We start from the raw sequence: 20,411 nt of genomic DNA on the forward strand, positions 1-20,411 counted from the left end.
CGTTTTTTACTACGGAAACGGTGGCTATGCGAAATACAAACCGCAATCTTTTGTGACTATGGGAAACACAAGTTTTCTTTTTGAGCTTGATGGATGTCCGTTATCTCAGTTTAAGCGGGCATTGTTTAAATCTGAATATAACTAGATGTTACGTGTAACTTCATTAAACCAAGAACAAAGCCTATTTCGAAACTCATGCGTTTGTATCAGCGTTGTTTATCATCCTGTGTGAGCATTGGAAACCCGAAAAACAGTCTTGACAACTGTGACAGCTTATCTATCTGTGTGTGTCACATCCATCCTGTTATAGCAATCGATATGATTAATTTTTTTCAGATTTTTTTCTAATTAGCATTGTTAACTACCAAAAGAATGCATACACAAATAGTTCTAGTGGACGAAGCAAAGAGACCGTTGTGTATCTGAATCAGGTTCTCAAACAAACACTACTAAAGTTGAGTTGGTGATAAATACCGGAGCTGTTATCTCGATTGTTCAATACTTTCTGTATAATAAAACAAGCAGGCATTGATTTTGCCAAGATTGAAGGAAATAATCTGGCCATAAGCGTTGTGGATTCTCAGCGTTATTCGAATGTAAGTGGATCGAGTGATACGCTTATCTATTCTGGTCAAGGTGGGCATGGTTTGTTCGGGAGTAAATCACCACTCAAAGATCAACAACTTTGGAAGAACCCGACCGGTTTCTACAGCACAAGCACATACACAATTTGTTGGAAGAACCCGACACGTCTTCTGCTAGTTACTCTTTTCTTCGATTTCAACAAATCTTTTCAAGGTCTTAAGTGATGGACAATTGGTTATGAAGACGTGTCGGATTCTGCTAGTTATTCGGAATGTTTCGAATCATCACAGAAGACGTGTCGGGTTCTGCTAATTATTCGGAATGTTTCGAATCATCACAAAAGACGGATGCGGTTTGCATATTCAATCTTCATTACTTCATTAAAATTACAACACACGATAAAATGCTTGTAAAATTGCATCAACTCTCCTATATCAACATACTCTTATCCAGACGCTTAGTTGTTATGAATGACAACTTGAGGGGTCTAGTTAACTTTCAGATTCAGATTCAGGAAACAGATGATTTGTCAAAAAACCGGTTGATGAAACCGAAGCTGTTATTTCTGTTGTTCAGTACTTCCGAGACCTGAACCAACCGAAATCCACAAATTCCAACAAATTGCATCAGGAAGCTCAACTTGAACGGACGATATGTATCTTCTATCATGCGACGGACCCAATTCTTGCAAGTTAAATCCACAATCAACGTATACAGGTGCAAGAGAATGGCGAGTTATTTCTGTTGATCCACAAATTTCATTGTTTAAATCAGAATCAAGATCGTTCTAATAGATTAAAGAGAATAAACCCTCGTTTCTTCATCTTCATCTTCATATTCAAATGAAAGCAGCCAAAGGTATCTACTAAAAACTATTCTCCCGAAATCCACAAATTCCAACAGTTTCTTCGTAGATTCCGTCCAGTTTCAAAGCCGGTTGAGGATTACGAGTGTTCTACGGTCGTTCAAAGCCGGTTGATGATTACAAGGATCGTTCTAATAGATTAAAGAGAATAAACCAATTTTTACCATTTTTTACCCATAGTATACGGGCCGTATAACAATATACGGCCCGTATACGATCATCGTATACATAGTATACGATCGGTAAAAAAATTTTCACACGATGTACACGGCCGTATAATAGTATACGGCCCGTATTTAAAGGGTAAAAAATGACCCAGTAAATTTTTTTCACATGGTGTATACAGGCCGTATAATAGTATATGACCCGTATAAACAGGGTAAAAAATGGTTTACTCTGTTTAATCTATTACAACGATCCAAAAAACGAAGAAAAAAGTCAAATGTGATCAAACTTGGACATCTGACGTAAATCTTGATTCAGATCTCTATTCGGTCATCTTTCCAAACTACAACACACGATAAGTTTACACTTTATATAGTGTGTGATTTGACCGGTTGTATTCAGTTATTTCTGTTGATCCACAAATTCCAACAAATATTTCACTCCAGTAGTTGAAACTTGAGCGCATGAATCAATTCAAAACCCTCGCCCTCAAAATCAACCAAAAACCAAAGGAAAAAGTGCTGATAATGGCTGATGGTTCTTCGTTGAGGAAACCAAACGTAGACGGAGATGATAGGCCTGGTAACCGGAAGAGAAAAAACCGCAGTGACATCGTCGACGATTATGAACGGATTATTGGCCATTATAAATTCATGTTGTTTAACTTCAAGAAATCAGCTTAAATATAAAAGTGCTGAGAAAGAACTATAAGCAGAAACTCACCTGATAACAAATAATTAGTTCAAACTTTCAACAATCGACATGTGATAATGGCTGATGGTCTTTCGTTGAGGAAACCAAACGTAGACGGAGATGATAGGCCTGGTAACCGGAAGAGAAATAAATTGTATTTTTTTAGTTGCTTCTCTTGTTAAGTTTCTGAACCAACCGAAATCCACAAATTCCAACAGTTTCTTCGTAGATTCCGTCCGGTTTTTAAACTCTTTCACTCAAAGTTAATATTCACTGTGGTGGATGCAAGCATAAAGTTAGAAAAATACTCAAGAAGATTGAAGGGTACACAACTGAAGGTTCAGTGCACGAAAAGTTTCTTGCAAACGATATGTATCAGGAGGCTCAACTTGAACGGACGATATGTGACAAAACAAGGATCGTTCTAATCATCACAGAAGACGTGTCGGGTTCTTCTGCTAGTAGTATGAGTCTGAGTCCATTGTGGTATACAGGTGCAAGAGAATGGCGAGTTATTTTCAGTTATTTCTGTTGATCCACAAATTCCATTGTTTAAATCGGAATCAGGTTCTCAAGACAAGGATCGTTCTAATAGATTAAAGAGAATAAACCAATTTTTACCATTTTTACCCATAGTATACGGGCCGTATAACAATATACGGCCCGTATACAATCATCGTATACATAGTATACGATCGGTAAAAATATTTTTTACCAATCGTATACGGCCGTATAAACCGTATACGACCCGTATACGCATGGTAAAAAATGGTAAAAACCTCTTTAATCTATTAGAACGATCCAATACACGAAGAACAAAGCCTATTTTCAAAACACAGGTTCATACAGTGCTGTAATAGGTTGTGGTTCAGCCAAAATGACATCTAGCATTACTAACGGTTCAAGTAAGTGTCTAAAATTTTGAAAATTCAGGTTTACCTTGTTAGTTTCTCAAACACTACTAAACATTTGCTTCCTGACTCTGAATCTGAATGTTAACTCTTTCACTCATAAACTGTTAATCCCAACTCTTCTCTAAAAAAATTTCTTTCTTTCCTTTTCATAAGGTAAAACCGGTTTCAACATCAAGGGTTGTATCGGAATCAGGCGTTGGAAGGATTGTAGTAGTAGGACATTGGTACCACTGTGAAAATTGCATCAGGAAGCTCAACTTTAACGGACCCGTTATTCGACCGAGTAATCAATTGTATTTTTTTAGTTGCTTCTCTTGTTAAGTTTTTCTGACCCAACTGAAATCCACAAATTCAAGTCAAGGATCGTTCTAATAGATTAAAGAGAATAAACCCTCGTTTCTTCATCTTCATCTTCATCTTCAAGAACAATGATGAGCAGATGATGTTTTTTTCGCAGAACGTGGTGGATTGCGGTGGTTTGGGTCTAGGTTGTCAGAGAGAGAAAAGGAGGGGAGAGAGTCTGATATAATAAGGATGTTGGGAATTAAACGCATATACGTGACAAAACAAGGATCGTTCTAACAGATTAAAGAGAATAAAGCAAGGATGTTGGGAATTCGCATAAACATATATTCGTTTCATAACCTCCTCCTATAAATCAACCACAACTGACAAAAAGCCTGTATTAGAAACCATCCTATGTCTTTTACCAACCGAAGAGGCAGCAAGGACAGATAATACTTCATTTGTCGAGAAACCATACTGTCAAGAAACTACCATCTTTTACTCATAAACCCTTGAATCCCAACGCTTCTCTAAAAGAGCCTGTATTAGAAACCATCCTATGTCTTTTACCAACCGAAGAGGCAGCTAGGACATATAATACTTCATTTGTCGAGAAACCATATTGTCAAGAAACTAACATCTTTTAATACTTCATTTGTAACCGTAAGGATGATGCAAATTTGTACGTAAAGATCTCTACACAAACTCTTCTACATCTTTTAACCAATTGTCCATCACTTAAGACCTTGAAAGATTTGTTGAAATCGAAGAAAAGAGTGACTAGCAGAAGACGTGTCGGGTTCTTCCAACAAATTGTGTATGTGCTTGTGCTGTAGAAACCGGTGATGAATTTGTGTATCTAAATCAGGTTCTCTGCCTTAGATCGGTCATTCCTTGTGATACATGAACGTTGTATTCTTGTCTTTTAGAAGAGTTGGTATTGAACCAAGAATACTTCAAACATTCTAAACCCTACCTGGAAACAAACCAACAAAATCCTGATACTCTTCTAGCAGAACCCGACACGTCTTCTATGATGATTCGAAACATTCACGAACCACAATGGACTCAGACTCATGCTACTCACCCTCCTGAGAAAAAGTTTTCCCGACGACTCAAGACAAAGCAGTTGGTTTGTGTTCATATCAGCGTTGTTAATCACCCTGTGTAAGCATTGTAAGCCCGACCACTAGCAGAATCATTGCATTACATCCCCATTGAAAACAAGTGATTAAAACGCTTCTCCTTACAACTCTCATCAAATGCCTCACCCTTCCTTTTTATTACAGTCATACGACATGTTTTTTTGTTCTTCAATGTTTGTTACTTGTTAAAGTTTTATTTTTTTTCTACTTTTAGAAATATTTGACCACCTAACGACTGTAAAATGTCTCGTGTGATTGACACCTTGAATCCATTAAATACTTTGGGTAAAATCTAATTTTCTTTTCATGCGGGCCGTATACAGTTATACGGCCCGTATACATCGTTCGTATCCATTGTATACGACCAGGCAAATTCTTTACACATGGTGTATACAGGTCGTATACAGTTATACGGCCCGTATGGAATGAAAAAAACTGACAAAGTCTGATGGCACAGACTTTGTTAGTTTTATTTCATTCTATACGGGCCGTATAACTGTATACGGCCCGTATACACCATGTGTAAATAAGTTTTTGCCATGTATTAATATTAGGACCCAAAAATTTAATACTCCAACTATCGAATACACAAATATTGTAATTGTTTTCCATACCGATTGAAGACGATGATGCCATTATTTACTTCTGATTCATTCCTGTTATGATGTCAAAAGAGACTGATGAATGATTTTGAGAGAAAGGTTATTGGTGTTTTTTTAGTCTCTGTCGCTCTAATTATAATCATGGGGTATTTCCATCAGATAACCCCTAATAGTTTTATGGACTAATATATTATGTCACTAGTTTATAGATCCATGTATTACACGGGTTGAATAAAGACAACGTGTTAGGTAAACCCGTGTAACACATAGACTATAACCTAGTGACTTAGATAATAATAATAATTCATAATTGTAATTGTAATAATATAATAATTACGAATAGATAATAATAACAATAGCAATAACAATTTTCTCATTTGTTCTTGGGTTTTGTATTTTTTGCCATTTTCATCCAGCCCATTAACTTCATCAAAAAAGTCAGTTTAATGAGGGGCATTTTGGTCTTTTTACTTATTTAATTTATTGTTTTTTAATCCGAATAAAACCACCTTATTAATTTATATCATCGCTCAAATGTGAACCTAAAAAGCTATGTAAATATCTTCTATTTAACTTAAGCATTGTTGAAATTAAATTACAAAAATAAATTAAAATATAATCTAAATTATATAAAATATAATTTAGATTTTAAAACCATATTCGTTTTTATAGGTTTATTGGCATGACGGTATAAAATTTGTTGAATAAATAAAGACTTATATTCGCAATAAAGTTTTTTTTATTGTACACCACATGTGTTATATATTAATAATAATAATTGGAGGTAAAGGATCCTGTACAAAGTCATACTTTTGTAAGAAGTGTGAGAAATAGTTTGGTGATGACAAGTGTCCTCTATCTTAATTAATTCAAAAGGGTATATTAGTAATTTACCTTTCTTATCAATTAATTGAGTTTCAAGATAACTGAAAAAAAACTGTCGTCCTATTTTTTTGCAAGATCCAATTCGATTTTCACCTACGTATCATTTCTTCATCATCTTAATCGCAACATCTTTTAATCGTATATTGTTCATATCTTCTTTTCATCATCTTTAAATTGCAATACAATGTTTTTTGGATTCCAGATAAAACACCATGACTTGAATCATAGTCAATGTCTCCAGAATGTATCCAGATATTTTAAAACACCACGCCATGAACAATGTCTACAGAGAAAACACCATGACTTGAATCATACTCATGGTGTTTTAAATTCTGGGAATGTTTTGTATTGATTCTCCAGATGTTAATATACCATGGATGTAATCACAATACAATGTTTTTTGGATTCCAGATAAAACACCATGACTTGAATCATAGTCATGGTGTTTTAAAATCTGGGAATGTTTTGTATTGATAAAACACCATGACTTGAATCATAGATGTTTAAAACACCACGCAATAAACAATGTCTCCAAATAAAACACCATGACTTGAATCATAGTCATGGTGTTTTAAAATTTGGGAATGTTTTGTATTGATAAAACACCATGCCTTGAATCATAGATGTTTAAAACACCACGCCATGAACAATATTTCCAGATAAAACACCATGACTTGAATCATAGATGTTTAAAACACCACGTCATGAACAATGTCTCCATATAAAACACCATGACTTGAATCATAGTCATGGTGTTTACGATTTTTATACAATGTCTCCAGATAAAACACCATGACTTGAATCATAGATGTTTAAAACACCACGCCATGAACAATGTCTCCAGATAAAACACCATGACTTGAATCATAGTCAATTTATCCAGTTGTTTTAAAACACCATGCCATGAATCTGATTACAGTTCTCGTTATGATAATGTATGACAAATATGCAACCAAAGACCTCCTACAATTAAGGTGAATCATTAATTCCGATATTTAAGGAAAAAGGAGTAAATGTAGGAGTTTTTTGGTCGTGTATGATATGGTTACCATATTTCAAACATTGAAAAAGACACTATTGCCTTTCAATTTTACATAAGGTCCCTCTAATTAAAACACAATTTACATTTTTATACCCTATTGATCTCAACCATTAGATCAAATATCCAATGGTTTAAAACACTTCTTACCCTTCTTACATTTTAGACACTTTTTACCATATCCCTACCCAATAATTGGATATTAATCTAATATATTATTAATAAAATAATAATATTGCTAAATTAAGAGATACCTGTGTGTAGTTATTCGCAAACAAATGATTTGGTTAAATTAGACAATCTAGATCTACAAGTATATAACCTAATTTGGTTTGATCAGCAATGATTAAAAAATAAAATTTGATGTCACATATGAAAGTAAACATAAATAAATAAAATACTACATTAGTATTAAGATAAATATTTTTATGTATTACGTATTTATCTATACTTATGTATAGATTAATAAATTGGATATATTAATATGATATAATAACAATATGTATTTATTTGTTGTTGTGTATAAATTAATAAATTGTGTATTAATATGATATAATAATAGTAAGAAGAATATTAATAATAATATTAAAGGAGAGAATGCCACGTAACGTTAAGAATTAAGATATAATTTTAAGGAGAGAATGTCATGTGCCATTAACATGATTCTTTTATTAGTATTAGATTTGGTAAAACGTAACTAGATGATTCGTAGGCCACATATTACGGGTTATTTCCAACATAGGATTCACGGTGAAGTGGCAGATCATATACGTGTTTGGGAAACTACTTGCGACACTGAAAAATTTTACACGGGAAGGCTTTTGGATAAGCCATGGCCAAAGTTCGTAGAGTTATGTTATACTGGAAATCTAACAGTTTCTAGTCGGAAGTTCGATGAATATTTTGTTTTTTAAATCAGAAAAATTTCATTAACTACATGCCAATTTAGAGAGCACTACAACCAAATGTTGGGGAATTTCGGTTTGCCGGATGATCAGAGAGGCGTGTAATCACTCTCAGATCAAATTATTTAGGTGGTTCACCCGAATAATTCAATCGGATACAACTCTGATTTTGAGAAATTGAACCAGGGTATGGTTTTGCGTGAATTGTATGAACCAGAAGAGAATGATAAAAAAAAAACTGTCTACGAGATTTGATTTTTTTTCGGGGTTGTAACTGCCGTTAGGCAGTTACCTCTATTTTTTAGACAAAAATTGCCAAAAACTGTCGTTTTTAGCCAGGGGCTCTGCCCCTTGGACCCCGCCAGGGGCTGCCGCCTCTTGGACCCTGCTCCCAGGGGCGCTGCCCCCGGAACCCCGCCAAGGGGGCGCTGCCCCCTTGGAACCCCCGTAGGGTACGGGCTCCGCCCGTACACTCCGAATTATAATAACTCAAACGAGCGTGCACTCCCGCACCTCCTAACTCGCTTGATGTGTATTATTATTCGCTTTGATCACCAAGTCAATCCCCCGATTACACTAAAATATCTAACACCAAAGTGAAGTCTCTGTTAATTTTGCTACATAATCTTTTGATTTTTGAATTTAGAAAGTAATGAAGTTGAACTTTAGAAGTAAAAATGCGGTCGTACACAAACAGATTCTGAATAACAAGGAAAATAAAAAACTATTAATGTAGGTTAGCGTGTACTTACTTTGCAATTTTAAGATCTCTAGTTGCTAATCCGACAATCAAAAACTCAATTTAAGCTTGATTAGTGCATTTTTTCGTACACAGGCAAAATAGTAGAAAACCAGTCCACGTATCGATCAATTCATAATTGATATGACCAATTTGATTCTACATACTCTAATTTAGTTATATTGATCAAATTGTTTTGTTTAAGAGTCTAAGAGTGGATTTTGAGCCTTATACGCTTAACATCAATTTGACGTATTGGGTCCAAAAATCCATAAATTTGGGTTTAATCATCTCCCATTTTAATATTAAGATTCACATACATTTGTGGAAAGTATGATTGACCATTTAAAATTCAGCTTAACCAACTAGTTAACCAAATTGGCATATTGAGTAACTAGAGCTAAGCCAGTTTGTCAATGTCACACATTTGGGGTCTGAGTTTCAAAAGTTGCAAGCTTGAGTTATGTGGTTTCAACCAACGGAAGTTGGTCATAAACCCCAAACATGCTACTAAACTAAAAGCTCCAATCCAAACTTGCAACTTTTGAAACGTAGACACCAAAGATGTGACTAAGGTCAAGTGGAAGGTTCAAATGAGAAGAAAAATTTTGTAAGAATAAAAATAATAAGTTCTAAACCAATAGAAATGCTCCATTTTAGTTCATTTAATATGTGTATTTAATGTTATTAATAAGGGCATATATGTAAATTTCTAATTGTAATTAATTAACTAACTTATTAAACTTATAACTCCCATTTTGAATATACTCTTTCAAGATAAAATAATTTAGGGTGAAGGACAATTTTCGACATGTGTAGGATAAATTTTAGTATGTGTAGGATAAATTCTTAAATGTGTATGATAAATTTAGATATGCGTAGGGTAAATTTCGGTAAGTGTAAGATATATGTAGAATAAATTTTGAAATGTGTAGGATAAAATGTTTTTTTGCTTTATTAATGATAGATAAAATAATTAATGGGAGGAGTTATAAACTATTTAATGTTTTACCATTATGCCCTTTCTTCTTTTTCTTCTCACATTAAATTTCTTTTCAAATGAACCTTCCCCCTAAGGTCAAACAAAGAAATCATTTGTGTAATTAACTTGAGTAATCATAAATGAATCGACTCCTCTATGTGGTATCTTTTTAAAAAATTCTTCTTGTTCAATTATGCATAGTGGCCTCTCAGTTTCATTTATTTATACTTTAGACGCTAGAACCTAAAATTCACACTTTTGATTACCAGTTGCCATCAAATTAAACGTATTCTAACACATTATGAACAACCTTTTTAGTTGAATCGAATAAACAAACGAACATGAGTAAGAGTATTTCATTTATGTTCATGGATATTTGTTTATGTCTAGTTCATTAAGATTTATATATGCTTGCTAATATCTATATATGTACTTTCTTTGTGTTTGTTTATCGTATTGGCGGATAAACACACTTGAATTTTTTTTATTCATTTATAACTTCGTTTTCATTCAATTTTTTTGTTTTCAAAATTAAACAATCGTGTTGACTTTCTTTTCAGTTACGATTATAGGTTCAACAATGAGTTAATTTGTTTAATGGTGTATTCTTATGAGTTACTGTGAACAAGCATGTATTTATAACGCTATGTGTAATGATTTCACTAAAAACTGAAAATTAAATAAAGACAAAAAAAAAAATAATAAAGACACAATGAATGCTCTTTCACAACCAAACCAAATAGGTTAATTGACAAAGGGTGTTAGCTAATTACCGATTCACTGATCAGTTTAGATGTAAAAACCAGATAAGACCGTGAATATTATAAAAGATATATAGGGCAATATGGGAAAAGTTATCCCACCAATTACGCCTCAACCCCCGGTCCTCTGCTTCAACCACTGGTTCCCGGTCCGATAGACAGGTCACACTCAACGGGAGTAAAGAAATTTGTCGTTAAAAAAAAACCCTAGCAATACAACATGCGACGTGGCAGGATGTGATTCGCCTGCTGGGGTGTAAGTTTTTTTGCTTCCTTTATATAACCCAACTCCGTTGACGTATCTCGCATTCTCGCCCTATATTCAACAAATCCCCTTTTTCTCAGGTAAATCGAATCTCCATTTCAATTTTATGTTCATACGCATTCAGATCTCTAGTTATTTCTCAATTCACATGAATTTAATAGATCTCTATCGTATCTTATAATATTAATCGGTATTCACAATTTCTTACGCTAATTTTCATATAATCATTACAAATTAGGTTATATTTCTGCCGATTTACTTCTTAATGTTTAGGTTTTTGTTTGATTAGATGCTGATCTGTATGCTATAGGTTGCAACGGTAGATCTAGTGTGTAAGTTATCATATTGTTCATATCTGTTCTGTTGTAGCTTTAAGATCCATTAGGTTTAGTCACTTTGGGAGATGATATGTTGGTTTTGTGTTCGGAATTTAGGTTTTGTTCAGATCAGATCGCTTAGGGTTAGATTGTTGCTTTGGTTTTAAGTAAGCTTGCAATGAAGCGATTTGTTTATCGTTACGATAATATTGAATTATGCTACTGCATATGTTGGTTGTTAAATGTTAATGTGGTAATCTATGCAAGTAAGCCAAGTATGCAACATTGTAGCTTGAATACAAAGTATAGCTAATAAATATATATTTGTAAGCGATCTACAGTTTGTTTCTGCAACCGTTTTGATTTTGTATACATCCTCAGATTCATTTGATTTAGTTATATTTATAACGATGTTATGTTAGTTTTTTGTTTATAATTTGGTTTTTTATTGTTAGGATCATATTTGTTTTCACTGATCTACGTTGATTTGTTTTTGTTGTTAGGACTTAGGATCATATTTGTTGTCACTGATTTATGTTGATTGTTTGTTTACTATCTGTAGGGATCTTCTCTAGCGACGGAATGGGGCTAACATTCACCAAGCTCTTTAGCCGGCTCTTTGCCAAGAAGGAGATGCGTATTTTGATGGTGGGTCTTGATGCAGCTGGTAAGACAACCATTTTGTACAAGCTCAAGCTTGGTGAGATCGTGACAACAATCCCTACCATTGGTATGTCATTTCTTTATAGATTAGTTGGCTATTCACATGTCATTTTTTATCTGGTCCATTGATTTATCTCCCTTGTCTTATGCATCATGCTTCATAAAGAACTAAATGGGGATTTGTTTTATAAATTATTCAGTTTGATCAGAATGTTTGCCTTTGTTATGACTGTTGCTTTGATGTCTCAGTATTATCCTCATGGACCATTTTGTACGAACTGTTTAAAGAAATTCTAGCCTTGTTTTAACTACTTCTTGTGGCCTCAGTTTTCGAAGCATAGTAGATTCCTTCTAGAAAGGCTAAAGTCTTTTTTGGTGGTCATTGTGTTCTGCTGTTGAAACAGAATTCAGTATGTATGAAGTCTGAAGTTCTGAACTATCTGGCGCTGAATGGTGATTTCATTTAAAGGATACACTTGTGTTGTGGTTTGGTTTTTATCATAAATGTTGTAGCTGCAGTTGTGGTTGCGGGACGTCATAAATGTTAATGAATTTCGGATATTCTTTTCTCTCAGTTTTATCTAAAGTCTACCTTGCTATTAGCAAGTTTGGCAGATATGAAATATTGAAATATTAAACATGCAATTGTTATTCCATCAAGAGACATGTTCAGCTTCATCTTTTAGTTCAGTTTTTGACCAATAATATTTGTGATATTTTGCAGGGTTTAACGTGGAGACTGTTGAGTACAAAAACATCAGCTTCACTGTCTGGGATGTTGGGGGTCAGGACAAGGTGTGAAATATTTAAAATATATGATTTTTTGGCTGGTTTTTTATGATATGATCATGTCATTGAAGTAAATATAGATTTAAGAATCTTATTTTTAATTGATATAAATGCAGATCCGTCCACTATGGAGGCACTACTTTCAGAACACACAAGGTCTTATCTTTGTGGTTGATAGCAATGACAGGGATAGAGTTGTTGAGGCAAGAGATGAGTTACATAGGATGTTGAACGAGGTATATTTTCTATGATTTTTGACATTACACATTATGGTAGCCTACAAAACATGAATATATAATAAGTCGACATTCATCTTTAATGCTACATCACAATTGTTGCTTTGCAATTTTTATTGACACTAGAGGTTGCAAAGTGGGTGGTTTGGGTAACAGGTCAACAGCTCTGGGCCGGGTCAATCTGGCCCACTAAGTTTTTGGTTCCTTTTGATTTATCCTAAAGCCTTTTGGGCCAAAATTGTCCTCTTGACAGTGGTAGTGTGGCACATAGTTGCTGAAGGAAAGTTGACTGATAAATAGGGACATATAAGAAGTGATATAATGTCTAGTCAATTGGAAATAAATATTTGTCAATTATACCTACAGGACGAGCTTCGTGATGCAGTGTTGCTTGTATTTGCTAACAAACAAGATCTTCCAAATGCAATGAATGCTGCTGAAATCACTGACAAGCTTGGCCTCCATTCCCTCCGACAACGCCACTGGTAAATTTTTTGTCTTAAATGACATTTTTAACCAATTTGCTTATAACTGGGCTGATTTTGCATTTAGTTTTATCTCAAATGGGCCAAACAGGCTGAAAGTCTCCTATAGTCTAGTTTTAATGGGTCAAACAGGCTGAAGGTCTCCCATAGTCTAGTTTTATTGCATGCGTGCATCCTAGATTGTCTTCCTTCAAAGATCTCAATTGTTTTCGTCATTGTAATTTATTATAGACTCATTATTTATTTGGATATAATAAGAAGGCAACCGACTATTGAAACTAGTTTATAGGCCACCCTGCTTGTTGATTAAAAAAAATGCCAAATGGCTAAAATTTCCTGTAACTTGTTGACCTTTAGATAAAGTTAACGTAGTGTTTTTTGGCTTTTTACAAAATTTTGAAGGTTGTATTTGTCATCCTGCTTGTTTTTTGAGGATTTCGTTTAAACGAATTCTGATACATATTATTATACTACTTATACTACTTTATAAGCACATTACCTATTATTATTTCTTTAAATGGTTTAATACGTGTTTGTGAATCGTCCCATAATTTCAATGACTATAACCTTGGGCTTTTTTCTTTTACATAGGTACATCCAGAGCACCTGTGCAACCTCAGGAGAGGGTCTCTATGAGGGTCTCGATTGGCTTTCTAATAACATTGCTAACAAGGCACGTAAACATTAGTTTTTTCTTCTTTTTTATGTTGTTTTGTTTTATTTTTTAATTAACTTTTTTTTGTTACAGGCATAAGACTGAATGTGGATCTTGGATGTGAGCTGTGTGCCTTTGGTGTGGTTTATAGCAGCTTTTTGCGGTAGCAAAATGTGTCTTATATAGTATTCGGGTCTGGGTTGTATTGCAAGTACTTTTTTAAATAGAGTTTCCTTCATAAGCCTGAAGTTGTAATAGAGGTTAATTTTGACTCTATGCTTTTACCTTCATCAAATCATTTCACCTATTCTTGTGTTATTCTTTCTTCTTCCATCGTCGTTTGTGTTGGTGGCAATGTTTTGAAAACCGGACCAAATCATGAACCGATCTGCTTGCTAAGAGAAGCACGCATTGTTGATGGTTTTTGACTCACTGATTTATTTGTGTCCAGTGCATTTGCACATGACAAAAAAATGTATTTCAATAGTTTTACTAAATAAAAACACACTTTTTATCTATTTATAACTGTCAACTAACTATAGAAACTTATTGAATTTCATAAGACTGGAGGGTGTGGAGGCGCCACCCTTGCCAACTCACCATCTATAGCGCCCTTCTGGGGCGCTACCATGCACACCGCCAGATTTAAAGAGGGGCGCCATTGAAGGGGCTTCAACATGGTAATGGGAGAAAAGGGGGTGCAGGTGGGGCCCACTTGAATTTTTTTTTTTTATTTTGTTTAATAGGGGAGCTTTATCCCACACTTTGCAAGTTAAGAGAAGACTTAAGCCCCTAGGGGCTTTATCCCACACCCTCCAGCCTAAGTGAATATTAAAAGTTACAAAATGGCATACATACTAAATGTATTAGTGAAAGTGGGTTTCGAGATACAAGTCAGAAAAGCATAGGTTATAGAGAAGGGTAATCGAAGCAAAACGGATTGGTCATTGGTTCTGGTCAACAATGGTATCCCAGGTGCATTGAAAAATATAGTGAAAGATTGAGTTTAGTAACGACAACAGGCTACAACAGATGAAGTTTTGGAATGGGAACGGTGCATCAGAGAGATAGTAACAGCGGGTTGGAACGGATCGAAAAATAAGTGGGTTTGGTTGGGGGATTCTTTAGACAATTTTTATGTTAAAATGGTATTAGTTGGTGCCAAGAAATGTAACATTTTTTTTTTGCTTGGACCGCGTATATTCATGTTGATTCGATTAGGTGTATTATGTGTGGTTTTGGTATCTAACAAGGGCGGACCTACACCTATCCGTAAGGGTGCGGGCGCCCCTCTTGAAAAAAAAATTATTAATGTTATTCGCAAGTGAAAATCTCGAGCGCCCTCCGGGAACCGGTAAGAACCGAGTTTTACCTTATGGACCGAAAAACATGTGTATAAACTAAACTGGGCTGAAGCCAACAACACAGATTAACCTAATCAGCAATATAGTTGAACGTATATCAGATTTCAATGTACACTTCGATCATCATACATGATTCTTCAGTCAATCTTCAATACTTGCATGAAATGAAATGAATTCAAATTAGTCATGACAATAAACAAATTTGAAACTCAACATGAATGGATTGAAACTGAAACAAAATTCATCATTGAACCTTGCTTGATTTCAAATGCCGTCCAGTAGTGGTGCACAAATTGGGTTTTTCTTTGAAAAACAGGTTTCGGGTATGAAACTGTGTTCGGGTAGGATCGGGTTTTACAAAATCGGGTTTTTTGAAAAACCGGGTTGGGTCCAGGTCCGGATTTTCTACCAAAAATGTATACCCTATGTACCCATGTTCGGGTAGGGTCCGAGTCGGGTTTTATAAAACCCGGGTATTATAATACCCTATTTTCAGGTTCGGGTATGCATCGGGTAGGGAAAAAATCCACACCGGGTATTAAAAAACCCAGGTATTAAATGCTTCTTTATATGTTTTAGCGAATGGTTTAGCCTGTTAATTATACTGATGCACGGCATGTCAACAAAGAATCTGCTTCATAATGCATATTAATTACTATGCATCTGCTTTTGGCAAGTTATGTCAGAAAAACAATGAAAAGTCTTGTACAACAGTAACATCAAGTATCACAAACAATGAAAAGATAAATTAATTGTTTGCAAGGCATGTCACATCCAAAAGTGCAGGCCCCCTTTTTGTCGCTATATAACCAGGTATTTATAAAAACCGCCAATGATCCTTTGGTTCAGTTGTGGAAAGGCTGGTTATTCTCGCAAGAGGCGCCGGTTCGATCCACACTAACCGCAAGAGGTGAGGCCAGGGGGTATTACATAGCCATGTGAGGTACTTCATGCGTGGTTTCCTCCTGGAACGGGCCGAGCGAGACTAAATGTCAATGATATTCACCCTCGGGGTGGGTTGAGGGCTCGGGGTTGCCTAGCCCTTCAAGGAAGGTTCCGGGTTTGAACTCGGGTCTACCATGACCATCCGTCTTTGGTGCGAAAGCCCAAACCGGTTGGACTACTAGCCGTTCAAAAAAAAAATATAAAAACCGGTTCCGGGTATTTATAAAACCGGGTACTACGTAAAAAAAAATATAAAAACCGGTTCCGGGTATTTATAAAATCGGGTACTACGTAAAACCGGGTATAAACCAGGTATAAAACAACCCGGTTCCGGGTTCGGGTTTTAGATCAGATATGAATACTCGGTCCCTACCCTATGGGTAGGGTCGGGTTCGGGTATAAAAAACATGGGTTTATAATACCCGGTTCCGGGTCCGGGTTTGGGTTTTTTGTGCACCACTACCATTCAGCCTATGCTTTGTGTTGTGTTCAATCGATCATAGTATTCAGTGTGTTCAATTCAGTCAATCATCAATATTCAGTAGCTTCTGGGAAAAAATGGGGAAAAGTATGTGTCACACCCCCCAAAATCCACCCGCGGAGTATCACCGCTTGGGAGCGTGACTAACCAGGATCAAGCCATCAATCATATCAAACATAGCATATAATAAAAAAAAGTAGATAAAGTAATAATCACGACATGATTGATGTTCAAAACCAAACTTTGTTTAAGTAGCGGAAGCATAATAATGAAAACCCAAAATAAGTTATAAGTTCAAATATCGTTCACGATCCGTATCCCACAACGACCTGCTCCTCCCTGTGCAAGCTCCATAATGTACCTAAGATCCTGCAAGGCATGCAGCAGATAATCAACAACTAGTTGAGCGAGTTCACAGAAAGTAAGTTCAGTAATAGTAATGGTATAGTAAGCATTGCGTTCGTTCATTTAATCATGTATCGTATTAGTTCGTATCGCAGCCCTCGAGGCATGTATGCGAAGATTAGGGAAAGTTCTCAAGTATTCTAGACTATGTATATTTGTATCGCTGGCCACCCTGGCATGTGTGCGAAGATTTAGTATGTATAGTTCGCAGCCTTCCTGAGGCATGTGTGCGAAGATCAGTCATAATATCGCAGCCAACCCTTGGCGTGTGTGCGAAGATCAGTTCAAGTAGGTATACTAGTCTAGCCGTATCTTATCATTTACCATCCTCACCCTGAGGACCATATCATTAGGTTCCATTAACTAAGTACGCGCGAAATAATCATCCAATCCCATTCCCACCCTGGGAACCCCCATGCCTTGGCTGTGTGAACTCACCTTGGGTTGCTCGGCAGATACACAAAGGAAAGAGTTCTTGAACTAGGGTTGGTCAACCACGTCCTAACAGGGTTACCATACGAGTCAGGTTCTGACTTCAAATAATACACGTTTGTTTCATACAAGTTAACACGTTACTAACACGTATTGATCATGGCAAACCACGTAGCAATCATAACATAACATTCTCAACTTGTGCGAGTCGGATGGTTGGGCCATTGAGCTTGTGCGAGCCCAACCATCTTGTGCGATCTAAGTGTCTAAGCCCAAACTATACCCGGCCCAACATATAAGGAGTCCATCATAAAGGTCTCGGCCCATACAAGAGCCTTGTGCGATCCGAATTGGATTGTGCGATTGGAGGTTGGGCTGCCCGGCCCAGATTAGACAACACAAGTCTTGTGCGATCCAGGCAGACTTGTGCGGTCGGTTTGGGTTGTGCGACTGACTTTGGGCTTGTTCGGCCCAATCAGCATAACGACTCAACTTGTGCGATTCATTTGGGTTGTGCAATCTGACCAGCCCAACCCAACATGTCCCCCAGCCCAACAGTTAAACTAATCCGATAACCTTGTGCGATCTATTCTTGTGCGACGGTGAGCCTCTTGTGCGAGTGACTTGTACGTTTGGATCAGACCTTGAATGATCTGATCTTGTGCGATTGGGCCTATTGTGCGACAGGAGGTCTTGTGCGACCGGTATTTAAATTCCGGATATTAAGTTTATTCGGTTACAATCATTTAACAAGTTTCCTTATTCACACTTATCAATTAACAAGTTTCCAACTAATCATACAACACATAATAGATCAAACAGTGAAATCAAACATCTAATCCATATGAACCCTAGTCAATTCATGAACAAAAATCTTAACAATTTATATGAACATGTGTCATATCAACATACAATCCTGATCATCTAGCAACACTACGATTTTTAACTATAGCAAACATAATCACATCACAGCCGACATGCATTCGGTTTAAGTCATCATCATCATCATACGATTACCAACCTATTCATATGAACATTAAATCAATCATACACATGTGGCCGATTAACAAGAACACTATTAACTAGTATCATAAGCAACCATGTTAACAAGACTCCTCGGTTACCAAGCAAAATCGCTAATATCATCAACATACAATCAATAACATTAATCACTAACCGGATTGAGAGGAGAAAGGGGAATCGGCCAAGTCAAGAGCTTCGAGAGGGATGGTTGCCGTCGAGTTCTAGAGAGAAGGAAGAGAAGCTAGGGTTTTGTGTGTGTAAGGTAAATTGTAACAAATGAAATCACAAGCCCCATAGGTGGGTGTTTACACGTTTGGAAGGAGTGGGCCGAGCCCAAGCATAGTGAGCCGAAACCCTCAATGGGCCGTCCTAAAGTCCGAATACAAGTGATACGGCCCAAAGGGCTTGTGCGATCGAGTAGGTAGTGTTGTGCGGTTCGGGTTTCATTCAAACATGTATAACACACATTCACATATTTCATTAATCATAAGTTCACAAAATCACATATCATTCACATACGTTACACAAAGTAGGTTCGAAACACGAGTTGTCACATTATCCCCAACTAAAAAGAAATTTCGTCCCGAAATTTTGGTACGCACTCACTGAGGAAGCTAGGTAAGTTGTATTGTTCACTGGTTTTCCTGGGGTGTCACATCCTCCCCCCGTTGATCTGGAATTTCGTCCCGAAATTCCGCAGTAGGAGCTTCAGCCACAGTAGTGGTTGCATTGGTTCCGAATAACTGGGGGTACTTTTCTGTCATCCTGTCTTCGCGTTCCCAGGTGTACTCTGGGCCACGTCTGGAGTTCCAACGAACTCGAACAAGAGGGATTCTCTTGTTTTTGAGGACCTTCACATCCCGGTCCGTGATTTCAACTGGTTCCTCGACGAACTGCAACCGCTCGTCGATAGTAAGTTCCTTAAAAGGAATTATGAGGGTCTCATCTGACAGGCACTTCTTCAGATTCGACACGTGGAATACATTGTGAACTGCACCGAGTTCAGCTGGTAGATTTAGCTTGTAGGCTACTTTGCCTATTTTCTCTATGATCTCGAATGGTCCGACATACCGCGGATTGAGTTTGCCCCGTTTGCCAAAACGAACCACACCCTTCCAGGGTGAGACTTTGAGTAAAACCCGGTCCCCGACCTGAAATTCCAATGGCTTTCTACGCTTGTCTGCGTAGGCTTTCTGACGGTCGCGTGCTGCCGCCATGCGTTGTCGTATCTGTGCTATCTTTTCTGTGGCGTCCACTACAATCTCTGGACCCGTGATCTGACTATCCCCCACCTCTGCCCAACAGAGAGGTGACCTGCATTTTCGTCCGTACAATGCCTCGAATGGAGCGGCTTGGATGCTGGTGTGATAACTGTTATTATATGAGAACTCCACCAAAGGGAGGTGCTTTTCCCAGCCGTTGCCGAAATCAATAACGCATGCCCGAAGCATGTCTTCAAGTGTTTGAATCGTTCGCTCAGACTGCCCATCCGTCTGAGGATGATATGCTGTGCTCATGTCTAATCGTGAGCCGAAAGATTTGTGCATTGCTTGCCATAGCTCTGACGTGAATCGTGCATCTCAATCCGAAATGATGGAGGTGGGCACCCCGTGCCTCGAAACAACTTCTTTGAGATAGATGTCTGCGAGAGTGGAGAACTTATCCGTTTCCTTTATAGCTAGAAAGTGTGCAGACTTGGTGAGTCGATCCACGATCACCCATATGGTATCATTCCCACGCTGGGATCTGGGTAGGCCTGTAACAAAATCCATGGAAATTTCTTCCC

General features: G+C 36.8%; 1 protein-coding gene across 2 annotated transcripts; it reads left to right on the top strand.

Moving 5' to 3' along the window:
• The first annotated feature begins 10,760 nt into the window (after nt 1–10,760).
• LOC110895048 (ADP-ribosylation factor 2) lies at nt 10,761–14,293 on the top strand. 2 transcript variants are annotated; one of them, XM_022142306.2, is made up of 7 exons: nt 10,761–10,910; nt 11,710–11,877; nt 12,535–12,605; nt 12,716–12,835; nt 13,202–13,320; nt 13,912–13,993; nt 14,069–14,293. In XM_022142306.2, the coding sequence occupies exons 2-7, from the start codon at nt 11,730–11,732 to the stop codon at nt 14,072–14,074; spliced, it is 546 nt and encodes a 181-aa protein (XP_021997998.1). In that variant the 5' UTR covers nt 10,761–10,910; nt 11,710–11,729; the 3' UTR covers nt 14,075–14,293. The 2 variants fall into 2 exon arrangements, with proteins under 2 accessions (XP_021997998.1, XP_021998000.1); XM_022142308.2 differs by lacking the exon at nt 10,761–10,910 and adding an exon at nt 10,948–11,020.
• The last annotated feature ends 6,118 nt before the right edge of the window (nt 14,294–20,411 follow it).

Source organism: Helianthus annuus, chromosome 12 (genome assembly GCF_002127325.2).
Source record: "Helianthus annuus cultivar XRQ/B chromosome 12, HanXRQr2.0-SUNRISE, whole genome shotgun sequence".
In the NCBI taxonomy this organism is placed as follows: Eukaryota; Viridiplantae; Streptophyta; class Magnoliopsida; order Asterales; family Asteraceae; genus Helianthus; species Helianthus annuus.